The sequence below is a fragment of the Podarcis gaigeae genome, assembly GCF_964106915.1.
Source record: "Podarcis gaigeae genome assembly, chromosome: Z".
In the NCBI taxonomy this organism is placed as follows: Eukaryota; Metazoa; Chordata; class Lepidosauria; order Squamata; family Lacertidae; genus Podarcis; species Podarcis gaigeae.
In genome coordinates this window covers 48,298,434-48,320,868 of record NC_139691.1, presented here as the reverse complement: position 1 = coordinate 48,320,868, position 22,435 = coordinate 48,298,434, and the positions used below count along the sequence as shown (strand labels likewise).

The following is a 22,435-nucleotide window of genomic DNA, read 5'->3' as shown; positions in this document are numbered from 1 at the left end:
TCTCTTAGAAACTGTCAGCCTGCAGCAGCAGCCACACCCCAGGAATGGCTTCAACTGGCAGGCTAACCAGGTGAGGGGAGTTGATGGGTCTCAAACCCTCAGTGAGTTAGGGGCTTCCCCTGCACGCAAAGACAGTGTCAGGACTGGCTAGAGGAGAAGGAATGGTGGGAGGCTACAGCCAGGGAACCCCCGAGGGAAGCATCAAAGTGGGAAGGCTCCAAGCCAGGAGACTGCTGGTGGGATGCAGGAGACAGGTCAGAAGAAGAAGAAGAAGGGGGAGCAGATGAGTTGGAGGCTAAAACAAGCAACAGGTTTAAGTGAGACTGAGGCAGCTGAGGAGGAGGTGGAAGCTGAGGCTGCAACAGATCCCCAGGCACCTGCCATGTCCACTGTTCCCTTCTCCCCTCCTCCTCTGTCCCCAGGAACAAGGGAGGCATTACATGTAGCAGAACAAAAGGCACAGAGAGCCCCTCCACAACTGTTGAGTCAGCTGACTGGGGAGGAGCCTTAGGACAGGGATGCCATATTTCTAAAAGTAGAAACCAAGACACCCTGAAAGCTGTTGAACTATTTTTAGGAAGACCCCAAAATTGTTGAGCTTCTTAAAGGGCAGCCCAGAAGTTGTTGGTGTATGATAGCCCTACCTTAGGAGGAGGCTAAGATCCTCAGTTCTGGCAACTGGGGCTAGTCCTGCCTGTGGAGTTTCTCTGTTGGGTTTTGTCTCTCTGAATAAAGAGTCCACCTTACTGCTCATCTCTGAGTTTCGGTGCTGAATTGCAGCTGAATTAGGCCTGACATCCAGGCTCCAGGTGACTGAGCAGATGAGAACACTAGGAGGTCCAACAGTCAAGAAGGCGGTTTCTGCCTGTGCTATAGAGGGAAGTGAAGAGCAGTGGGAAGGGAGCTTATTTAAGAGAAGGAGGTCCCTGATCCTAAACCTTATTGATCCCACTTCCACCCTGAGTGGCAGAAGCTCTCCAAGGTCTGGAGCAGAGAAAGGCCTTTCACATTAGCTCCTACCGACATTGAGCTTCTAACTGCAGGTGCTAGGGACTGCACCTGGGACCTTCTGCATGCAATGCAGGTGCTGACACACTGAGGCTATGGCGCCTCCACAAAACCTTCAGGTATGGGCAGGAGGCACAACTTGGCATCATTATATCCCACCCTTCCTCCTGAAAGAGTCCAGGGCAGTAAACACACAACAGTTAAACAACCAAAAATCTCTACTTAGAAGGCTTCTTGAAAGAGGAAGAGGAAGTAGGCATTGAAAAGACAGCAGAGAATGGACCCCCCCATAAGATGGTACCTGCAGGAAGCCATCATCTGCAGAGCAGAGTGATCAATTGGGTATATAAGGGGTGATAGGATTTTTCAGATAAATTGGCCTCAACCAATACCTTGAACTATCAATCAACATCCCCAGTCTCCTTTATGCATCTGATGGAATAGGCTATGCCTGTATAAGTTTTTGTTATGTTGTCCTAAAATGCCACTACAGTGGTACCTCGGGTTACAGACGCTTCAGGTTACAGATGCTTCAGGTTACAGACTCCGTTAACCCAGAAATAGTACCTGGGTTAAGAACTTTGCTTCAGGATGAGAACAGCGGTGGCAGCAGGAGGCCCCATTAGCTAAAGTGGTACCTCAGGTTAAGAACAGTTTCAGGTTAAGAAAGGACCTCCAGAATGAATTAAGTTCTTAACCCCAGGTACCACTGTACTCTTTTGTCTCTTCCTTCTGAAGGATCCCGATGAACAAGCAAAAAGACCTTGAAAAACACACACACACAAGAGCATAAGACAAGACAGGGCTGTGCACCACAAATCATCCCAAAATAAGTCTCCATTCCCCATTGATCAATATTGGGCTAAAAGCTATAGAACACAAAGCTAAATGCACCTAAAAATTGGTTTTGAAATAGCCTTGGTGGAGAAATCCTTTCCTGTCCTTAACCACAACATTTCTCATTTCCTCCCTTTCCATGAGGTCAGGTTGTTACTAAGTCAGCCATGTTGCATTAGCATCCTGTTCTGGGGTGGGGGGAGTGCTGGATGAATGGGATGTTGGTACAAAGGACCAGCCTGAGACTGAATGCCGAACAGCTGCCTTGTCCCTATTCCCTCATCCATCACTCATCTTCACTTTTCCACCTGCTACAGAGATGCTCTACTTCCCATTCTTAGATGGTGGAAATCATATTGTTATAAATTTGGGGGGGGTCAGTCTGGATTGTATCCATGTGTCCCTTCCAGGCCTGTGGTTCTATATCCAGTGATGTTTAGAATCTAGTAGAAGATGCTGTTGAACCAGACAAGTTTCTTTGTAAGATAATGGCCTTAGCTGGCCATTTACAGTTAAGTACTTCCATTTACATCTCCGAAAAATTTGCTAAAGAGACAAAGGGACCTTTCCCCACTTAACCTGGTTGGATGCCACATCATTCTAGGATGAAGAACAACAGATGGGGGTGGGGGGGTGGATTGGCTGGTGCTTGAGACTAGAGACACAGGCACTTGTCTTGCTCTATGCTGGACATAACACATAGCATGGGAACCTAAAAAGATCTGTTGAAGTATTAATGCTGCATGCCCCTCCAGCCTATGCTCAGGTTGCATATAAACATGTAAATAAAACCATTTATCTGAAAGACCTCACCGTCTCCACTGAACTTCGCTCCAAAGAAAGTGAACCTAGGGGAAGCACAGACCACCCAGAGATTAGGCTGCACTCAACAACTTGTCTAAAAGTAGCTCTACAGCAGCCCTTGCAAACTATCTTCAGTCCTGGTTCTACTTTCACTTTCAAAGCTATACCATATAAGGCATTGTCAGTCTCTCCAGGATCATTTTTCAGCACATTTCCTCTCCTTTGAATTCTCATCTATCCTGAATACAAACAACTGTGTCCCAGTTAGACAGAGGTGCTGCACACAGGTTAGGCAGTGCTCTGGCAGTTAAGTATGTCTTCCCTAGTCCCTCAGCCTTGTGAGTTTGGGAGCTAGTCTGCAAGGGTGAAAATCTAATGGAGGATTCCATTAGATTCCATTCCAAGCAAGGGTCATAGTTGCCACCTATGTACCTTGAGGTTGCTCTGTGCCAGAGGGCAAATGAAGGTGGGCCTCCTCCCTCGCCTGGCTGGGAATGAGAAAGGAAAAGGTCAGAGTTCTTTGAGAGAGCTGGGCTGGAAGTTGGCAGAAGTCACAGAGAGAGAGCCATGCCTGATTTCTTCTTGATTCGAAGGCTGTAACTGAAAGAAGCAAGACCTTCTGGGGCGTTAATGCTGTGAGCCTCTCCGTCTTAGGCTCAGGTTGTATATGTGTGTGAATAAACCATATATCATAAAGACACCACAATCTCTGCTGAGCCTCATTCCAAGGAAACTGAGTCCTGGGTAAGTGCCTGGGACCCCTGGTATCTTGCACTGCTCAGAGATTGTGTTGGCATGCAACAATAATAGGGTAGCACTGGGGCAGCATCACAGCATCAAATAAAGCAGAATAAATCCACTTCTGCTGAAATTGCAGCAGGAATGTGTAGGATACACACACAATAAAACACCCATTTTGGAGAACCCCTAACTCTTAATGTCTAAAAGTGATTATGCAAACAGCTCTAACAACCTCACTAATGCAGCCCCTTCAGTCCTTTATTCTAGTTCCCCTTTCCATGCTGTACCATACAAGGCTTTGCTAGTATTTTCAGGATCATCTTTCACCACAATTTAGGATTGCCATATGTCTGGGGCAACCTGGACATGTCCTCTTTTTGGGGACCAACATGCCTATCTGGGTGATTTTTTACATTTTAAAGGAAATGTCCAGGTTGAGGGGGAGGTGTTGGGGGGCTCGGGCTCAGGTGGTTCAGGATTGGGATTGGGCTGCTCTGCCCACCATCACCCCTGCCAGCCCGAGCTGGGGAAAGGGGATTGGCAGCGGCAACCCCGCACACCTCTATTCCCAGCTCGGGCTGGCAGCGCCTCAGGCTGTCCTCTTTTTTTGCTTTTCAATATATTATTTAATTATTTATTATTTATTGAATCTATATACCACCCTATACCCACAAGTCTCAGGGCGGTTCACAGAGAAAAATGAGAATATAAAACCATAAAATAAATACAGTCATACCTTGGTTTTCGAACAGCTTAGTTTCCGAACATTTTGGCTCCAGAACGTCGCAAACCCGGAAGTGAGTGTTCTGGTTTGCAAACTATTTTTGGAAGCTGAATGTCTGACGGGACTTCCATGGCTTCTGATCAGCTGCAGGAGTTTCCTGCATCTAATCAGAAGCCGTGTTTTGATTTCTGGCCATTTTGGAAGTCAAACAGACTCCCAGAACGGATTCCGTTCGACTTCCAAGGTACACCTGTAATCAAAATAAAAACAACAACCCAGTAACCCACAATTGGACGGCGCCATTGGGTCCTAGAATTATGGAGGGATGAAAAACTCCTTACATTCCACTTTCTCTACACTATGCATGTACCCTGACTGTGTCCTCTGTTACTCACTTCCCCCCTAAACTAGAAAGCCCCAAATGTTTCAGCTTCTCCTCTTCTGGGAGTTGCTCCAGCCCCTTGATAATTTTGGTTGCCCTCTGCTGAACCTTTCTGCCCCCTCCAAAAAAAACCCCAGGTCTGCCTTCAACTGCAAATGTGGCAGACAATGCCTTCCCAGCCAAAAAAGTTCAGTTTTACTTTTAAGGACAGGAAGTTCTCCTGCAGACCATCTGTGCTAAAGAGAGGGTGCAGATATAACCCTCCTTGTTTTGGTTCACCCAATTTGCACAAAAATTAGAAAAGATTAAAAGTGTTGAGTTTTCCCCACCCCATGGAAAAGAATCAAATTAAAAATCCTCTCCTGAGCTGTGGCTGCTACTTCCTGAGCATGAGAGATGAAAAGGGCCTGTATGAATTTGGCAAATTCAGCATTCAGAGTTCGAGAATCACACTTGGCTCATGACCAAGGGTGTCAAAAAATAGCAAAAGCCAAACTTTTGGCTCAGAGTTGAAATGCTGACGTTCCTCTTCTCTATGACCTGCTGGTCAGCAAATGCCTTGACAAAGACCTGGTTGTCTAACTTTAGACCTTTCGCCTACACCTGCTATTCTAGGCTATGAAACAACAGCAGCAATTCAGCCTTTGGCTCACTGCAAATCATGTGTGCAAATATAGAACCTGACTTTTGGCTGCTTTGCCTCTGACTTACTTTGCAACTTCCTCTCCCCCCAGAAGAACCTTGCTTTGAACAAAAGTAACCCACAGTTACTGGCACTGTGGGGCGGAGAGCAGACGGGAGCAGGGCTGGTCGCGTCCTGGGCGCAGGGTGCACCATCTGCGGGACGCCCAGCACGGGGGAGAGGGCAGCCACCATGGCACCCTGCTGGGATTGTGCTGCCAGGAATGGTGCACTCCCCCCCGCACTCCTATTCCTCCACCAGTGCCCACAGTGGAGGATCAACTTCACTTTATAAGCCCTGCCCCCCCTCCACCCCACATATGGGGAAAATAATACAGTGGTACCTCGGGTTAATAACTTAATTCGTTCTGGAGGTCCGTTCTTATCCTGAAACTGTTCTTAACCTGAAGCACCATTTTAGCTAATGGGGCCTCCCGCTGCTGCCACACAATTTCTGTTATCATCCTGGAGCAAAGTTCTTAACCCGAGGTAACATTTCTGGGTTAGCGGAGTCTGTAACCTGAAGCGTATGTAACCTGAAGCGTATGTAACCCGAGGTACCACCGTACTGTTATAACTGACCTCTCCTGAGGATCCCTTGCTGTTATTTTGTGAGGTCCAAAGCCTTTTGTGACTCCACCAAGCCCCAAACAATGTGGTCATTAAAAAAAAAAATCTACACCCACTTTTACACTTCAGTGGCACTTACTCTGACATGTGCCCCCCCCCCGAATGTTGACCACGAATCAGTGGGGCCCTCATCCTGAACTAGGGTTAGCTATCACTGGTCTTCCCCTTAACTTGGGAGTTGCTGGATCCACATTTCAAAGCCTGCCTGAAGACAGTGAAGCTTATTTTTCTACAGCTGAGGTGGGGGATCTGTTCCCCCTTCAGATTTTGCTGGCCTCCAGTGCCCATCACCATCATGACCAATGATCTGGGATTATAGGATCTGGAGTCCAGAAACAGCTGGAGGGCCTGAACCTGAAATCAGAAGTGTCAATTTTTCACTGTAGGCCTGTGACATTTTGAACAAAGGGACAGTCTCTGCAAGAGTGCTCCAATTCTGAAGTGAAAAATATGTCATGCCAAACAATAGCTTGGGATCACACATCTACTCTGGAAGTCCTAAGCCCAGATGTGTGGGAGCTTGAAATATACTCGGAGTCGAGAGTGGATTTCATGCTCTTTATTCAGCTCATAGTGGTGAGGAGGAATGGAAGTTCCCCCAGAATGTCTGCTTTATATACATTATTTACACAATGGGCCCCACGTGATTGGCTAATTCTGGGATTCACCTGTAGGCCAATCAGGTTGTGGATTCAACAACAACAACAAATTCGTTTATTGTGAGGACCATGCCTGTGCACAAAAATCAACACTACAGTAGTTAAAAATTGTTAAAATTCATTACATACTATGCCGACAAAACCTTCTTCCCACAAAATAGAAAAGGAGGGAAAACGAGCAGCGAGTCAAACAGACGATGGAGGGGTCTTTACATTGTCGTTCATAAATCTTTCCCTGGCTTTCATGGCCTTCATCACAAAGACCGCTACCACATGGGTAATGCGTGGGTTTGCATCAACTAACAAAAATTTTACTCTATCTTCAGGACTGGTTATAGAGTTGGGTATAATTTGCAGCAATGCATCTCTAAAGCCCGAATAAATGGGGCAATAGAGGAAATAATGTGTAAGGTCCTCTTTAATTCTCATAAGGCAAGGACATAGACGATGTTCTACTGGGGTTTTTGTGTATCTACCGGTCAGGTAGGCAGTTGGCAATGTTTGAAACCGTGCCATAGTAAAAGCTCTCCGAAGGGTGGGGTCAGTGATCTCGACCAAGTAGTTGGCACAGATTTTGACTGCTTTTACTTGGGGGAGCCAGTAGGAAAACCCAGAGTTCTTTATCTTGGTGGAGTCCATAAAGGCGTCTTTTTCAAAGATCCATTCCCGAACTTTATCAGCGCTCCACAATTTGAGAGTATTTAACTCAGGTAGGTTGTATCTGGATAGAATGTCTGATAGACTTTTATGCCAAGTAGTGTTATTTTGTAATGATACAAAGGCTTGTTTAGCCAATAAGGTGTTCGGGGCATCTATGAGGTTGGTAAAAAAACGCAGGAATCTTAAGTGTGCCCTGGCAGACACAGAAGGTAATCCTACTTCCACTCTTAGGAGAGCTGCCGGAGTACTCTGAGGGAGGCCTAGAATTCTTCTGAGATAAAAATTTTGGAAGATTTCAAGCCGTTCTAACAGCTTCTGATTCCAACCCCAGAGTTCTACTCCGTATAACATCTGTGGAATCACTTTTCCAACAAAAATTTTTAGTGCCGGGATCACCAGTTGCCCTCCCCTCGAATAAAAAAAGCTGAGCAGAGCACCAGTTGTCCTACGTGTTAGAAGGGCTACAGTCTTGAAGTGGGCAAGCCAGCTAGATGTGGCTTGGAAGGTGATACCAAGATATTTAAAGAGGAGACATTGTTCAATTTTGTGTTCATCTAGAGACCATCTAAATGTATGTCGAGCTCTAGTAAACACCACAATTTTTGTTTTATCATAGTTTATCTTTAGAGAGTTTTGAGAACAATAAGCTGCGAGCCCCTCCAGCATGCTGAGTAGGCCCCTTCGAGTGAGTGCCATGACCGCCATGTCATCAGCATATAGCAGTATGTTCAGGTGTTTGCCTTCCAGGGCAGGAGCTGATGACTTATACTTTGCCATATGTTGAACAATGTCATTTATATAAAAATCAAAAAGGAACGGTGCTAACAAACAGCCCTGTTTAACCCCTTTCCCCAGTGGCAGAGGGTCAGTATAGTTGCCTGACATCCCAGTTCTAATTTTAACTGTGGTGTCTGAATGTAACTCTCTAAGTATTTTGAGGAGTCGTCTATCAATATCTGTGCCGTATAGTTTTTGCCATAATTTGTCCCTACAGATTGAGTCAAAAGCGGATGTGAGATCTACGAAAGCCACAAAAAGTTTGCTCTTATATGTCTTTGTATACTTATCTATCATTGTCTGTAATACCAAACAGTGGCCTATTGTACTATGGCCCTTTCTGAACCCTGCCTGTTCAGGATTAAACAAGTTAGAGTGGTCAGCCCAATCAACCAATTTGTTTAGCAGGTGGCGAGTATAAAGTTTATACACAATGTCCAGGAGACTTATGGGGCGATAATTTGAGGGGTCTTGGGGGGTCTCCCTTCTTATAGATGGGGGCTACCAGGCTCAGTTTCCAATTTTCTGGGATTTTGCATGTATTATTTATTGCCGTGAAAAGTTGGGCCAAAAAAGCAGCCCATCCCTGGGCATTTAGTTTAAGCACCTCAGGAGGAATCATATCTTCACCGGGAGCTTTGCCATTCTTGAGTGTATTAATTAGCTGTAAGCATTCTGATTCGGTGGAGGGACGCAGGTGGCGCTGTGGGTTAAAGCCTCAGCGCCTAGGACTTGCCGATCGAAAGGTCGGCGGTTCGAATCCCTGCGGCGGGGTGCGCTCCCGCTGCTCGGTCCCAGCGCCTGCCAACCTAGCAGTTCGAAAGCACCTCCAGGTGCAAGTAGATAAATAGGGACCGCTTACCAGCGGGAAGGTAAACGGCGTTTCCGTGTGCGGTTCTGGCTCGCCAGATGCAGCTTTGTCACGTTGGCCACGTGACCCGGAAGTGTCTCCGGACAGCGCTGGCCCCTGGCCTCTTGAGTGAGATGGGCGCACAACCCCAGAGTCTGTCAAGACTGGCCCGTACGGGCAGGGGTACCTTTACCTTTACCTTTATTCTGATTCGGTAACAGGATCCCAGCCCATTAATAGATCGTTTTTAATAGGAGGAAACTGGCTCGGTTTAGCAATGTTTGGAGCTGTGTATAGCCGGGAAAAGTGTTGGTACCATAAGTTAGATGAGATACTATTGGTTACAATTTTCCCTTTGGGTGAGACTCCCTGAGCAATTATTTCCCAGAACTTTTTATCGTCCCGCGATTTGATCGCCTTGTCGAGAGCCTCCCATTGTTCCTTTCTATAGAGGGATTTCTTAAATTTTAGAGTATTTTTATAATGAGAGCGCCACCTGCGCAGGTTTTCCACTGAGGACAGGGTCCCTTCCTGTTTTACCTTATTTTGTAATTTCCTAAGCAAAGATCTTATATTCCTACAGTCTTTGTCGAACCAGGCCCTCGAGTTATTTTGTTGTTTGGGAGGGTTGGAGTTCGTAAGTAGTGGGAGGAGCGACTCTGAGACCTGCTGAAATGTTAAAAATGGGTCAGAATTTGATAAAATGCATTGGTCTCTCAAGGCCAATAAGTCAGGTGAATGCAGGTGTAGTTTGATTTTGAGTTCCAGGTCGCTGTTCCATTTACGCCTACGAAGGGCCAGAGTTGGAGGTGGGTCTGCACAGTGATTACGGTATTGCGGATCCTCCAAACCGCGGGGGATTAGTGAGATTGAGATAGGGAGGTGATCACTCTCAGTTCTGTTGAAAGTCCTAAAGCCCTGTGACCTCTCCAAAAGTTTTGGGGAGACCAGGATATAATCAATAACGCTCGCACCTCTAGGCCCAAGGAAAGAAAAGAAACCCCCTGACCTATCCATATGGGTACCATGCAAATTAAACAAATTATGTTTGAAGGCAATCTCCATTAATGTAATGCCTTCCTTATTCAAGACCTTATCGTCAGAGGACCAGGGAATAAACCAATCTGCCTCTGGCAGTAACTGAGATTTAGAACAGTACGTATTAAAGTCGTTTCCTCTCCTGGCGTTGAAATCACCTGCCAGCAGGATATCCATGCCAGGGAATTCTAGTTCAGCCTTCTCCAAACATAGCTCTAAATCTTCCCAGATTTGTGACGACTGGGAAGGGGTACCTATGGGAGGGATATATATATTAAAGCAGAGGAAGTCACCTCCTTCACTGCTAGAGATAAGTAGGGTTTGTAGGTTGTTACTCTTCGCCCACTGCTGTTGCCGGACCTTGCACTTTAGCTTGATGGAAACAAAAGTGACTAAGCCACCACTAGGTCAGCCTCGGAGATTTGGTTTTATCGCAGGGGTAGCAAAGGCATCGTATCCCTGAAGAGAAGGAACATGGAGATCTAAACACCATGTCTCCTGTAGACATATAATCTGAAATTTTGTAAGGAAATCCAGAAGGTCGACGTCACCCTGCTTAGATAACCATCCCGCCACGTTCCAAGATAGAATGTGGAAATAGGGTGATGGTGGAAATAGTGGCAGTCAATCGCTTTTCCGGTGGTTTGGGGCTCCTGAGTTAAGCTCCTCCTCCTTCTGCTCTGCTTGGTGGTTCCAGGTTTGAGGTCGCTGGTCCCTAGGTAGGTGTGATGGCTTTGACTGGGGGGCCAGTAGGTTGATTTGGCCCAGAGGATCTTCGATGACACCATTACATATATCATGATGATCAGCTGATGTATCATGATGTTCCGCTGGTTTTTGCAGAGCGAGGGCTTTGTCGACCCGTATAGGCTGTACAGGTAGCAGGTCAACAGCTGAATCTTGTGACGGTACTGCTAGCGGGTCAAAATTTAACAAGTGCTGTGGATCTTGGTTACGTGTTGGGCTTGAAATAATAGAAGCCTCCAATTCCGGCATCGAGGCATATGAGGACGAGAGCATTTCAAACTGATCTTGCTTCAGTAGTCCAATACCAGGCTCGTTGCACGTGGAGGCCAGGGTACCAAGCGGGGGGTGTAAAAAATCAATTAAGTCATTTACGGGCAGGCTTGCCACTCTCTGAGGGGTAATGTGTCCTGGCTCCAATCCCCCGACTGTTTGTTCTTTATGGCACACAGGCCCGGCATCAGCACAGACAGCACCTATCCTGGTGCATAGTGGTGTACGGGTCAGATTGGTGAATACCCTTGTGAAATAGATGTGCCATTTTCTTGTACGGTTTCTTAGTCCTAGAATCTTTGCAACGCAGTGGGTAGATCTAAAGTTAATAACCATACGTCTCATATAAGGTCCAGAAGGCAGCCATGAGATGTCCACGATATCTGCGGGGCGTAGTGTCTCCCCCTGCAGTTGGGACAGGGAATTTGCGACCGAATGTTTATCCACCCATTTGTTGTGATTCAAAGGGTGGTTTCCCACCAGTACTGCAAGTTTGCTGTTCTGGAGTTGCAGACTTGAGTTTTGTACTTGGTTGGGCAGGCATCTCACTTGTTTTTGTGCAAGGTTAGCCTGCGCAGTTGAGCAGGGGCGAGTAGGATTTGCAGTATTGTTGAGCTGAGGAGGTGAGGAGGGGCAACTGAGCAAGCCGAAGACTTTTTCGAGCTTCTTTTCAATCCCATCCAGCCTTTTATATAGGTTAGTGATGGTATATGTTATCAACTCAGTCTGGCAAGTTAGCAGTTCCAGTGTCTCTCGGTCCTTGTTTAATTGGGCTGGCGGCTGGGATAATTCAGGTGAAGTTTTTTGCAGGGACTCAAGAGTCTGTTCCATCTGTTCCTTCAGGCACAGGCTCGAGGCTAGGTGTGGGCCGTCCACAATGCCGGCAGGCTCCTCATGAGTAGTGCTGGGAGCAAGGGCCTCATAACTGTTTGCTGTAGGGAAGTTTCTACAGATCTCGTTTAGGTCATTGTCAGGTAGGAAATCCCTGATATTAGTCTGTTTTTTGGCCGTGCTCGTGGCTTCATTGGAATGCTGCCTGCAGCGTTTCTTCCCTCTCATGTCGGCAAATAAAAAAGGGAGAGGATTTCTCAAAATTGCAGGGTCAGGGCAGGTTGTGCTGTTAATGAGCCCTGCTCCCTTTAACAGTCTTTAACTGCCACACTTATCTTTATCTGCCGCGAATTCTTGCAGATTTATGGGAGAAGTAGAAATAATCTGAACCATAAACAATAAAACTTCTAAAATAAACACCTTAAGGCGTCTTAGGGCCCTTAGAACCCACCAAAGTAGGTAATAAAAACAAAGCTTTACCGAGCATAGGACAAGGCTGCCGTTCACGTCGCCATCTTGAATCCAAGAATGTCTGCTTTATATACATTATTTACACAATGGGCCCCACGTGATTGGCTAATTCTGGGATTCACCTGTAGGCCAATCAGGTTGTGGATTCATTTCCACCTGGAACTGGATTGGGTGGCTCCTGTGGACCAATCAGACTGCTGCATTCTGGACCCTATTGTTCTAGGACCAATCATACTGCTGCGTTTTGAATCCTATTGTTCTAGGACCAATCAGACTGCTGCATTCTGAATCCTATTGTTCAAGGCCAATCAGACTGCTGCCTGTTGGATCATATTCAACACAGTACATAACAGAGCTGTTTGGACTTACTCACTGATCAGAGAAAGGAGTTCTCAGCAAATCATTTTTTTAAAAAAGCATTCCGTTCTTTTCCTTTTTTAATTTATGCAAGTGGGTTCTGAAACAAAATGTTGCAATGTGGCGAGTACTTATGCTCGGTGTTCCTACCAGCCCAAGGCCAGCCTAAGACATTTTGCTGCCTGAGGGAAAGGACAAAATGCACTGAGGTCAGTTGGGTTCTTAAAAAGGTGGAGGGCAAGGCACCTGACAGCTCTCTTCTCCCACAGAAGCAGCCTAGTCAGGAGGAAGAGCTGAGAGGAATATTTTGCTGATAAATCTCATGTATTAATGCGCCTAAATAATTAACATTTTCTGTACAAGTATGAAATTGGTATTGTTTAAACAGTTGAACAAAAAAAAATTCCTAATAACATCAGCTCCGATTTGGACCTATTTATGGTATATCATGAGATTTTGCCAAAAACATCTATATTTTGCATTATCCTCCAGACATGCCTGGAGTTGTTCAGTACCTGCTCAATCACCTTGCCCAGGAATGGAAAGTTTGAGACTGGACGATAATTGGACATAATGGCCAGGTTCAAATATGTCTTTTTAATAAGCAGTTTAATAATCACTTCTTAAAGGGGGTCCGAGAAGACTCCTTCACAGAGGGAAACATTCACCGGCCCACAGAGCCTATTGTTCAGTCATGCCTGGTTCCGAGCTAGGATGGGCAAGGATCAAGGAGACAGGTGGTAGGTTTCACTCATTCAAGTCTGCCCACATTCTCAGAGGCAACAGGTTGTAATTGATCCCATACAACTTAACTAGACCCAGTGGCATAGTGGGGTGCGGAGGCACAGGGGCAGTTGCCCCAGGCACAAAATTGTTAGAGGTGCAAAATTTCAGCACCTGGTGCTGCCTCAGTACAGTTGCACTCTTCCATAACTGGGGTGCAATGACAATGGCTTGTCCGTGCGAACAAGTAAGCGACCTCTCCAGACAATGGGATGACTCTTCTTTTCTTATCTCTGTGGCTGTGATCCCCTGGGTGATGTGGATGCCATTAGGCAGTTGAATGTGCATGCGTACTCCGTCTGTTTCCCTCCCTCCTACCCCCTCCTCCACGTGGCCCCGGGAACTGGCAAGTCATACTATGTCTCTGACTAGGCAGAGCTCTGGCACCCTCCCACCCCGGCCCTGCTACCATGGTGGAGTCTACCTCTTTCCAAACCTGAGTGATTTTATCTGCAAAAAAACTCATTACAAGGAGTCATTTCAGGAGATCTTGGACTCTGTATCAGACCCTGATGGCAAAGGTGGTTCTGTTAGACTACGAACCACCTGAAAGAGTCTCCTGGTTCTGTTTTCACCAACAGATCCAGCAACAGTGGTCCTCCTTGCTCCTCCTCCGTTGCTATCACCACTTGGTAAGGCTCTACATTGAGCTCTAAGATGTGTTTGGTCTCATTTAGAAGGGTTTTTCACCCCCAGCACTTTAGTTGTCTCAGTAATTGTTTCATCGTCCACAGCCCTGGGATGGGGGGACGGGGGGGGGACACACAACAGGGTGCTTTTTAAGGTTTGTGGAGCAGCGCACTCTTATTCCCCACCCCCAAATGTGTTTTCCATGTGTTTGGCTACCGTCTATCAGGTCTTCCCAGATGAATTTGCTATTAGAAGGAGGCATGTGAAGCTATAATCCTGGAAAAAGATTCTGGAGAGAAGCACTGAACCCAATTTTAGCATTTGCTTTTTGTGAGAGGCGCCCAGTGCTTGGTCTTACTAGCTGCAGCTCAATTTTAACTATGTTTACAGCAGAGGAGCAAGTCCTGGAGGGCCGGCATCCTATTCTACCTCTATGGGTGAGTTGGCATATTCTTCAAAAAGAAGAAGGGAGGGGGAGAGACTGAAAGGGAAGAAAGATTTCCTCCCCCCCCCTCTCTCTTCCAAAATAATTCTGAGCTGAGGTGGAGAGCTCTTTCCTCGCTCTTCCTCCTCCTCCCTTCCTTTTTTGTGGAAACATAACTGGCTGTGTCACCTTGCCTGTAAACCATACCTCCCTTTGAACTGAAGAAGATTTCCAATTGTGTTTGTGCCAATTGTGGAGACTAAAAGCTGAGGACATAAATAAGGAAAAGGGAAATGACACCCTTCCTACCCACGCAAAAATGCAACTTTAATTTGTATGTTTGCTACTAGAAGTGATCGCCAAGCTTGGCAAAAGGGGTTTGTTTTTGTTTTTTTAAAGAAGTGAAGCAATAGCTCATTTGCTCAGCCAGCTTCTGCTAGTGTGGGAGTCTGCAAGTCTTGGTGTTCCAGGGATTTTTGCAAGTTGGAGTTGACTCCAGTCCATTTCCACCCAGCATGTAAGAACAGTCCTTCTGGATTAGACCAATGGATTATCTAATCCAGCACCTTGTTCCCCATAGTTGCCCAGCAGAGGCTCACAGCAAACCCATAAGCAGAACCTGAGTGCAATGGCCCTCTCCCACTCATATTCCCAAGCACGGTCAGCCATGTGATGAGCCAGAGTGAAGCAGCTGCCTCAGGCAGCAGATGCCGAGGTGAGGGGACCAACCTGTGCGTGCCCTGTGGCCTGTCCTATACCCCTACGTTAGCTGACTGCTCTGAAGTGCAGTGAAAGATCCTGTCCTTTCCAAAGTATTTGGAATAAGATTCAACAGTCTATCCAATTGGCTTCGGTATAGGGAAGGTTTTTTTTAATGTTTGATGTTTACTGTTTTTGATGTTTTAATTTGCTGGGAGCACCCAGAATGGCTGGGGCAACTCAGTCTGATGGACAGCATATAAATATCAACATTGAATTTCTCTGATTTCCTTTCAAAGCCATTAAAGTTGCTAAACTTTTCAGTGCCTCTGGGTGTAATGAGATCTGGACCATGAAACTCTCAGTTGGTGACTTGTGGGAGTCAGTCGGTAGCTCACCACACCTCAACCAATGTGATGTATCACCAGGCTTTCCAGAACCCCAGCTGAGTCTTCAGAGATGTCCTGCTGCCAGAACAGCTTCTTCCAGAGTCCTCAGTTAAGGGGAAAACTCCTCTCCCACACAGTTCCCAAAAAGTGTTTATTGTCCTCCCAGGGGCTTCGGCTTGCCTGGGATGCAGGAGAGCTGCTGCCCATCAATGTAGGTGATACTGGCAGACTTTTTACGTTTTAGCCTTTTTTCAAACACCAACCTTATCACCTTGCACAATTATTTTATATTGCTTCAAATGTCATTGCAATGTTAAAAGCCATAAGCCGCCTGGTGTCCTGGTTTTTTGCACCAGAATAGCAGGAAACAAAGGTTTCAAAAAAGAAACAGATTGTGCTGATGTGCCACCACAATATTTTACCAGAATTTATGAGCAAGTCAAAGAGAGCGTATGTGCACTGATTCAACCTCCTTTGAAAATGACTTACATTTTGAGTATTTCCTCGTGAATTGTGACATTTATTGTTTCTTTGAAAGCAAAGATTTGGAGCCGCTCGCCAGGAGAAGGTAGGCTGGCTCCTCACCTTCAGTGAAACCTGGAAGACCTCAGCAGCATGTATAAGGCTCAAGAAATGTTTAGGAAGCCCCATTCTGCGGCCAAAGGCCTTAGAAGTATTTTTTGGCACATTCCCAACCCCAACCCCCCAATTAGATGGTAATGTGTTGGAAACTAGATGGTTGGACTGAGACACCCTAGAGAAACTCCCCCCATCAACTACTGAACAGCTGTTTATGTAACAGCACAGGAACAAGAGGAAGGTTCAACATTCCCAGGAATGTGAGTCAATCAAAAACTGAAACTGCCTGGGGAAATTGAAAGAATGATTCATGGAAGAATCCTTGCACTGCCCAGATCCAGGAATTTTGGAAGAAGGAGGTGGACGACAGTGGCCTTGAGTATCTCATAAGTAACAGCAAGTCCTGTTGCCTCTCATCTGAAGAGCAGAGCGGTTGCGGTTTTCCTCCCCATCTCGGCACAGCAAAGAGATTTCAAGCACTCTGCCCATCCCAGCGCTGTGATGGGGAGGAAATTGTCCCCCCAGGCCCTTGTCCTTTGCTGAGGATTTGACAGGAGAGGGGTTGCCAGCTGGTCACTGTGGTGCTCTGATGTGTGCATGTGAGGTGGGAGTTGGCAGTGGCCACAGCCATCACTGACACACTGGCCCCAGATGGGAGGCAGGGGGGCCCTTTGGCTGTGGGGAAAAGGGTTGGTCACTGCTGCCATCTCTAATCCCAGTGAACCCAGACATGTTCTGCACCATAATGCAAAGCGGTCTGTGCATCCTCCTCTGCTGCACCATTTCCATTGTGGGTTTCTATCATAGCGTCAGAAACCCAAGGCAGAAACCCAAGGCAACCACCCAGATGGTGCTGAACTGCAACTCCCAACAGGCCCAGGAACACAACCAGAGGCGCGTGCTACAGATTCAAAACATCTGGATGATGCTCCCCACACCTGCTTTAAAGTGTTGCTCTCAGCTGGGGTCAGGGAGGGTCACAACAGAAGCACTCTCAACATATTCAGTTAACTATTTTATTTATTAATAAAGGAATATATACCATTGAATGACAAAATGTATAAGTGCACCCATATACCATTGTGGGAGGTGTGCCCGCATAGGCCTGGTGGAATGAAACAGTAGGTGTTTAAAAGTTGGCACAGAAAGCACCCTCTTAATCTCTATTGGCAAGGAGTTCCACAGGTCTGGGCTGATGATTCTAAAGGCTCGGTTTCTCATTGCTGTCAATGGAGCCTCCACAATTCAGGGAATATAAATGCATGCCCCAGAAATTTAAGAAAGGAGCTCTCAGGTGCATGCTTGGGTGAAAAGTGGGTCCTGCGTCTCAAACGGCTAAACTTTAAGGGACAGTGGCTACCAGATTCCAAAGAACCAGTTCTGTCCGGGGGGAAGTAGGGAAGGCAGAAACCTCAACAGGATCCTGAGAATACTTCTCTGGACAGCTATGGCAAGAACTGCAATAAAACAGTGATATATGAAAGGAAGGAGCAACGAGTGATTTCTTAGCAGCAAGCTAAAGCCAAGTGCTGCTGATCTTCAGAAACCTTTTCACAGACTGTGCTCAGAAGACTAATCTCTATTCAGTACAAATACACATCATATTGCTAAACTTTTCAAATAATTATAGGAATATAACTGATAAGAGAAATATAAATGAAAATATATTCCCTCAGTTTTCTTTGTTTTTCTTCTTCGGGGGCTCCTCCTTCTCTTCCTCCTCCTCCTCTTCTTCTTCCTCCTCCTCCTCCTCTTCCTCTTCCTGCTCCTCCTCCTCTTCTTCCTCCTTCTCTTCCTCCTTCTCTTTCTCCTCTGCCTCCTCCTTCTCTTCTTCCTCCTCCTCTTCTTTTTCCTCTTCCTCCTCCTCCTCTTCTTCCTCAAGTGAAAGAATAGCTGAGGGAAAAGCCAAAGAACCACCAGTTAAAATTGGTATATGGCATGTACAACCATAAACTGTATTTTCACAGACCCTCCAAATGTCCTATTTCCCAGGGATGTCCCTGATTTAGAGAAGCCATCCCTGTTTTCAGTTAGATTCCAGAATGTTCCACTTTTCCTTAGGATGACCCTATTTTCATCAGAGAAATGTTGGAGGGCATGTTTCCATTATGCTATACTTTCATTTTTTATGGCAAAAATGGACAACCAAGGAAGACAGGAAATCCAGGCCACAAGGAAGACAGCAAACCTTGGTGCCCTTCAGAGGCACATGCGCAGTCTGCTACTGGCCTCTGGGCTCCTGGGGGGAGGGATGCCACCCCTTCCACTCGGCAAAGGCAACCCTGGCATGGCTACCAGCTCCCCACAAAGGCGCACTGAACTGTGCTCCAGACTGTGGTGGGACTCCCCTAAGGCCCAGCCAACATGGCCAGCGCTCATCATGGATGATGGGACTTGAAACCCAACACCATTGGGAGGACCATGTCCCCGGAATTTGTGAAGACAGGATTCTCAAAAATACCTCCTGCTTGTGGCTCCTGGGGTATCACTGACAGCTGCTGGAGTTTTTCTTCAAGCTCCTGGAGGTTCATAAGAAATACTTGTGCAGCCATAAGTACTGTTTCTGCCGCCGTCTTAAGGCCATTGAGCGCCTCCTTCATGTTTGCAACATCCTGGAGAGGACAGACACTTCCTGGTAGATATTTACTCCAGACATTTACAGAAGGCACAGAGGCACTGGTTGAAGAAGTTGAGAATGAGCAGACAGTGCTATTACGGAGAAGGAGCTCCACCCCAGGATGCTAAAGGCATCACAGGCAGTGCCCAGAGAGCTCTTTCCCTAGCCTGCAGGTGCCAGAAGGCCAAGCGCTGGTGTTACAGCGGTGGTACTTCAGAGGAGTATGGGAAAAGGCTGCTCTGGATTCTGGGTATATAAATGGCCTTGCCTGAAGTTTTGGATTGTGCTCTGCATTAGCAGAGAGGCTCTACCTAGCTGCAAATGAAGCACATTTCAGCTATTATAGAAACCATTTTTCCATGTATGCTTGTTCAGGAACTATGTGAACTAGACAGCTACTGCTTTAAATTGGCCCTTTTTCTGGCAATTTAAATGATCCAAGCAGATTAAGTTAACCTGCCACCCACCCTAGGGTTGCCATACATCCAGAATTTCCCAGACATACATGGAATACTGCTGTAGGAAGCAGCGTCTGGGCAGAAATTGGCAAAATGTCCAGAAAAATCCAGACGTATGGCAACCCATGTCAGCAGTGCTGTTTTTGGTGATTTTACTATAAAAAAGCTCAAAGACGTCCATTTTTTTGCGATTTCCCCCAAAAGCTCAGCAACTCTTCTGGGCTTACCTCAGCAGATATCACAGCAAAACTTGGATGGTCCCCATTGATTGTCAGCTTGGATCTCATGGCCTCAACTGAATACAAAACAAGTTATTTTACATCTCCATTCCAACATAAAACTAAAGCCTAGAGCTTTATTCTCTCCCTCATCTGGAATATGGTCCATAGCTGTCAACGTTTCCCTTTTGTAAAGGGAAATTTCCTTATTCTGAATAGGATTCCTCGCAAGAAAAGGGAAAAGTTGACAGCTATGATATGGTCACTTTCAGTCCCCTCCCAGCCAAAGCAGTTTCGAGGATACCTCATGTTTTTCTGCCGTAGAGGACGGCTTGTATGACAATTTTTTTCTGTGGAGTGCTGCCTCCCTCTGCTGGTGCAAGCTGTTTCTCCAGCAGAAAAAAGGCTTCCTGGTAGATTGGAAGTGGCCATCCCCGAATTCTCTAGGCAAGCATGCATGCCACACCTCAGCCAAAAGAGCTGCTATAACTCAGGAAAAGAAAGGAGCATCTGTGCATGTCATTCCGGTCAAGTTGGCACCGAAGTGGGACTTGTTCATCTGAGCTCCACAGGTGTGTTTTTTTAATTGTTTGACTGGGTTGTTTGCTGTTTTTTCTTTAATTTGGGGTAAGGCCTTTTTATATGCCCTTTCAATCCCCAAGAGCCAGCATTGTAAATCAGTTTTAAGGGAGTCTTAGAACCACATCTGCTGCCACCCCCCCCCACATCATCATAAGTTACACATACAGGCTTTTAAAACTTTGTAAATATCTTTTAAAAAGGTTAACCTTGTAATTTCTAAATAATTTTAAATATTTTTAAATACTTTTAAATTCTTTTTAAGATTGTGCTTTTTAACATTTATGTAAATTATGCAATAAAGGAACCAAAATGGCCAGATTTTTCCCCTGTTTCAGTTTCATAGCATAATGTATCCATTTTGCTACATGCCAATGATACAGTGTTGTTAGCACAAATACAAGTGGGTATGAGGTACTAAAGAACTTTGGGACACTGGGTCATAACAAACATTTGAATACAAATTGTACAAAGACAAAAGCCGTTGTATTGGGGGCACAGCCCAAGAAGCATAAATGGCTCCTAAATGGACAATCAATTGAACAAGTGAGGCATTTCAACTATTTGAGGATTTGGTTTTCTAATAGGAGTACTTGGTCGCATCAGATGACAGCCTCTGTCTTGAGGGCATCAAGATCTGCATAAGCAATTCTTAGCTTTACCAGAACTGAAGGCAGCAATAGGGTTGCCCCTGCTCTGAGAACATATACATTGGTACCTTGGAAGTCAAACGGAATCCATTCCAGAAGTCCGTTCAACTTCCAAAACATTTGGAAACCAAGGCACGGCTTCCGATTGGCTGTGGAAGCCCTGTCGGACATTCGGCTTCCAAAAATAGTTTGTAAACTGGAACAGTCACTTCTGGGATGCAAGGTACGACTGTATTGGTAAAGTGCACCCACAGTTAACATGTGGGGAAGGAGGAGAATGATAGAAGCGAATCGGGAGAGACAGGGAAGCCATGAGGGAATACACCACCTAGCCCAGGTCCAACCCCAAGCCAATATCCCCAGCAACTGGAACAAAAGAACAGAGGAACCGCGCAGGGGTTAACCAGCCAGGGGAAAGAAAGGCATGGGCCCTCCTCTGCTAGTGCAGGGGCCACAGCAAAAAAGACAAGTTTTATTTTATTTTTTTATTTTTTCCCAGTCCATTTCTTATCAATATTTTAAAACCCTTTGAAGGACTGTAATGGAAGGGGCCTGAACCATTGGAGCCCATTTCCTGGAACCACCACCTCAACCCTGATCTAGAGACCCGATGCCAAGCCCTGGCATGGCTACCAGCTGCCCACAAAGGCGCACTGAACTGGGCTCTAGACTGTGGTGGGACTCCCCTAAGGCCCAGCCAACATGGCCAACACTCATCATGGATGATGGGACTTGAGACCCAGCATCATTGGGAGGACCATGTCCCTGGAATTTGTGAAGACAGGATTCTCAAAAATACCTCTTGCTTGCTGGAGTGTTGCTAGCATCTGCTGGAGTTTTTCTTCAAGCAGCTGGAGCTTCCCAAAATATGCTTCAACCTGCTTTAATACTGCTTTCACCGCCGTCTTAAGGCCATTGAGCGCCTCCTTCATGTTTGCAACATCCTGGAGAGGACAGACACTTCCTGGTAGACATTTACTCCAGACATTTACAGAAGGCACAGAGGCACTGGTTGAAGAAGTTGAGAATGAGCAGACAGTGCTATTACGGAGAAGGAGCTCCACCCCAGGGTGCTAAAGGCATCACAGGCTCTACTTAGTTGCAAATGAAGCACATTTCAGTTATTATAGAAACCATTCATCTGCCAAGTACCCTTCTGGCCTTACCTGAGCAGCAAGTGCAGCTTGCCCTGGATCACCGTTGATCCCTTCACCCTCCATCAAGCTCCCAGGTGTGGATCTGTTGTCCTGACCTGAATACAAAAGAGGTGATTTTACATCTCCATTCCAACATGAAACGAAAGCCCAGAGCCAGGCTTCATGCTCCCCCTCATTTGGAATATGGTCCCTCCCAGTCCAAGGATCTCCTTGCAGAGGACTGCTTGTATGACAGAGAGTGTTTCTGTGGAGCCACCTCTCCAGCAGAAAAACGCCTCAGCCTGGTAAGATACTTTCTGCAATGGGAAAAAGTAGCAATGACTCCATTGCTAAAGCTTTTAGGTGTGGTCTTCAACATGTTTGAATTAAATTCCAATTCTCTTTTAAAATCAGATCATTAGGAAGAAAAGGAAAGAAAGGAGGAGGAGGGAGGAGATCAGTACCAAAGTGGGGTATTAGGCCAGGGGCATTTTGAGAGGAAAGGGCATTATTTAAAACAATGAAATGCTATCTATCTATTTGAACAACACCTGTAAAACACTTTTTAAAGAATTGAAATCATCACAATATATACATACAATTAAATAATCCACCTAACAGAGCAACTTTATGTAAAAATAGCTCAACCAATATAAAACTTAAATCTATTATTCAGAAAAGCAACCAACCACAACAGCACAGTTTTATAAACTGACCATTCAGTCAACACCCCGGAGACATTGAAAAAAAATCACCCCAAAGGGAGTTGAATCATCAAAACAAGTCTTACTTATACTCCTTGCCAT

At 46.0% G+C, this 22,435-nt stretch overlaps 1 protein-coding gene across 1 annotated transcript; it reads right to left on the bottom strand.

Annotated features, from left to right (window-relative positions):
- Window positions 1–13,919: 13,919 nt before the first annotated feature.
- LOC310836115 (uncharacterized protein) lies at window positions 13,920–22,435 on the bottom strand (the record flags this gene model as incomplete). The annotated part of the gene is made up of 7 exons (XM_083721033.1): window positions 13,920–13,986; window positions 17,738–17,864; window positions 18,433–18,583; window positions 19,274–19,341; window positions 21,293–21,437; window positions 21,660–21,745; window positions 22,420–22,435. The coding sequence occupies 7 exons, from the start codon at window positions 22,433–22,435 to the stop codon at window positions 13,920–13,922; spliced, it is 660 nt and encodes a 219-aa protein (XP_083577159.1).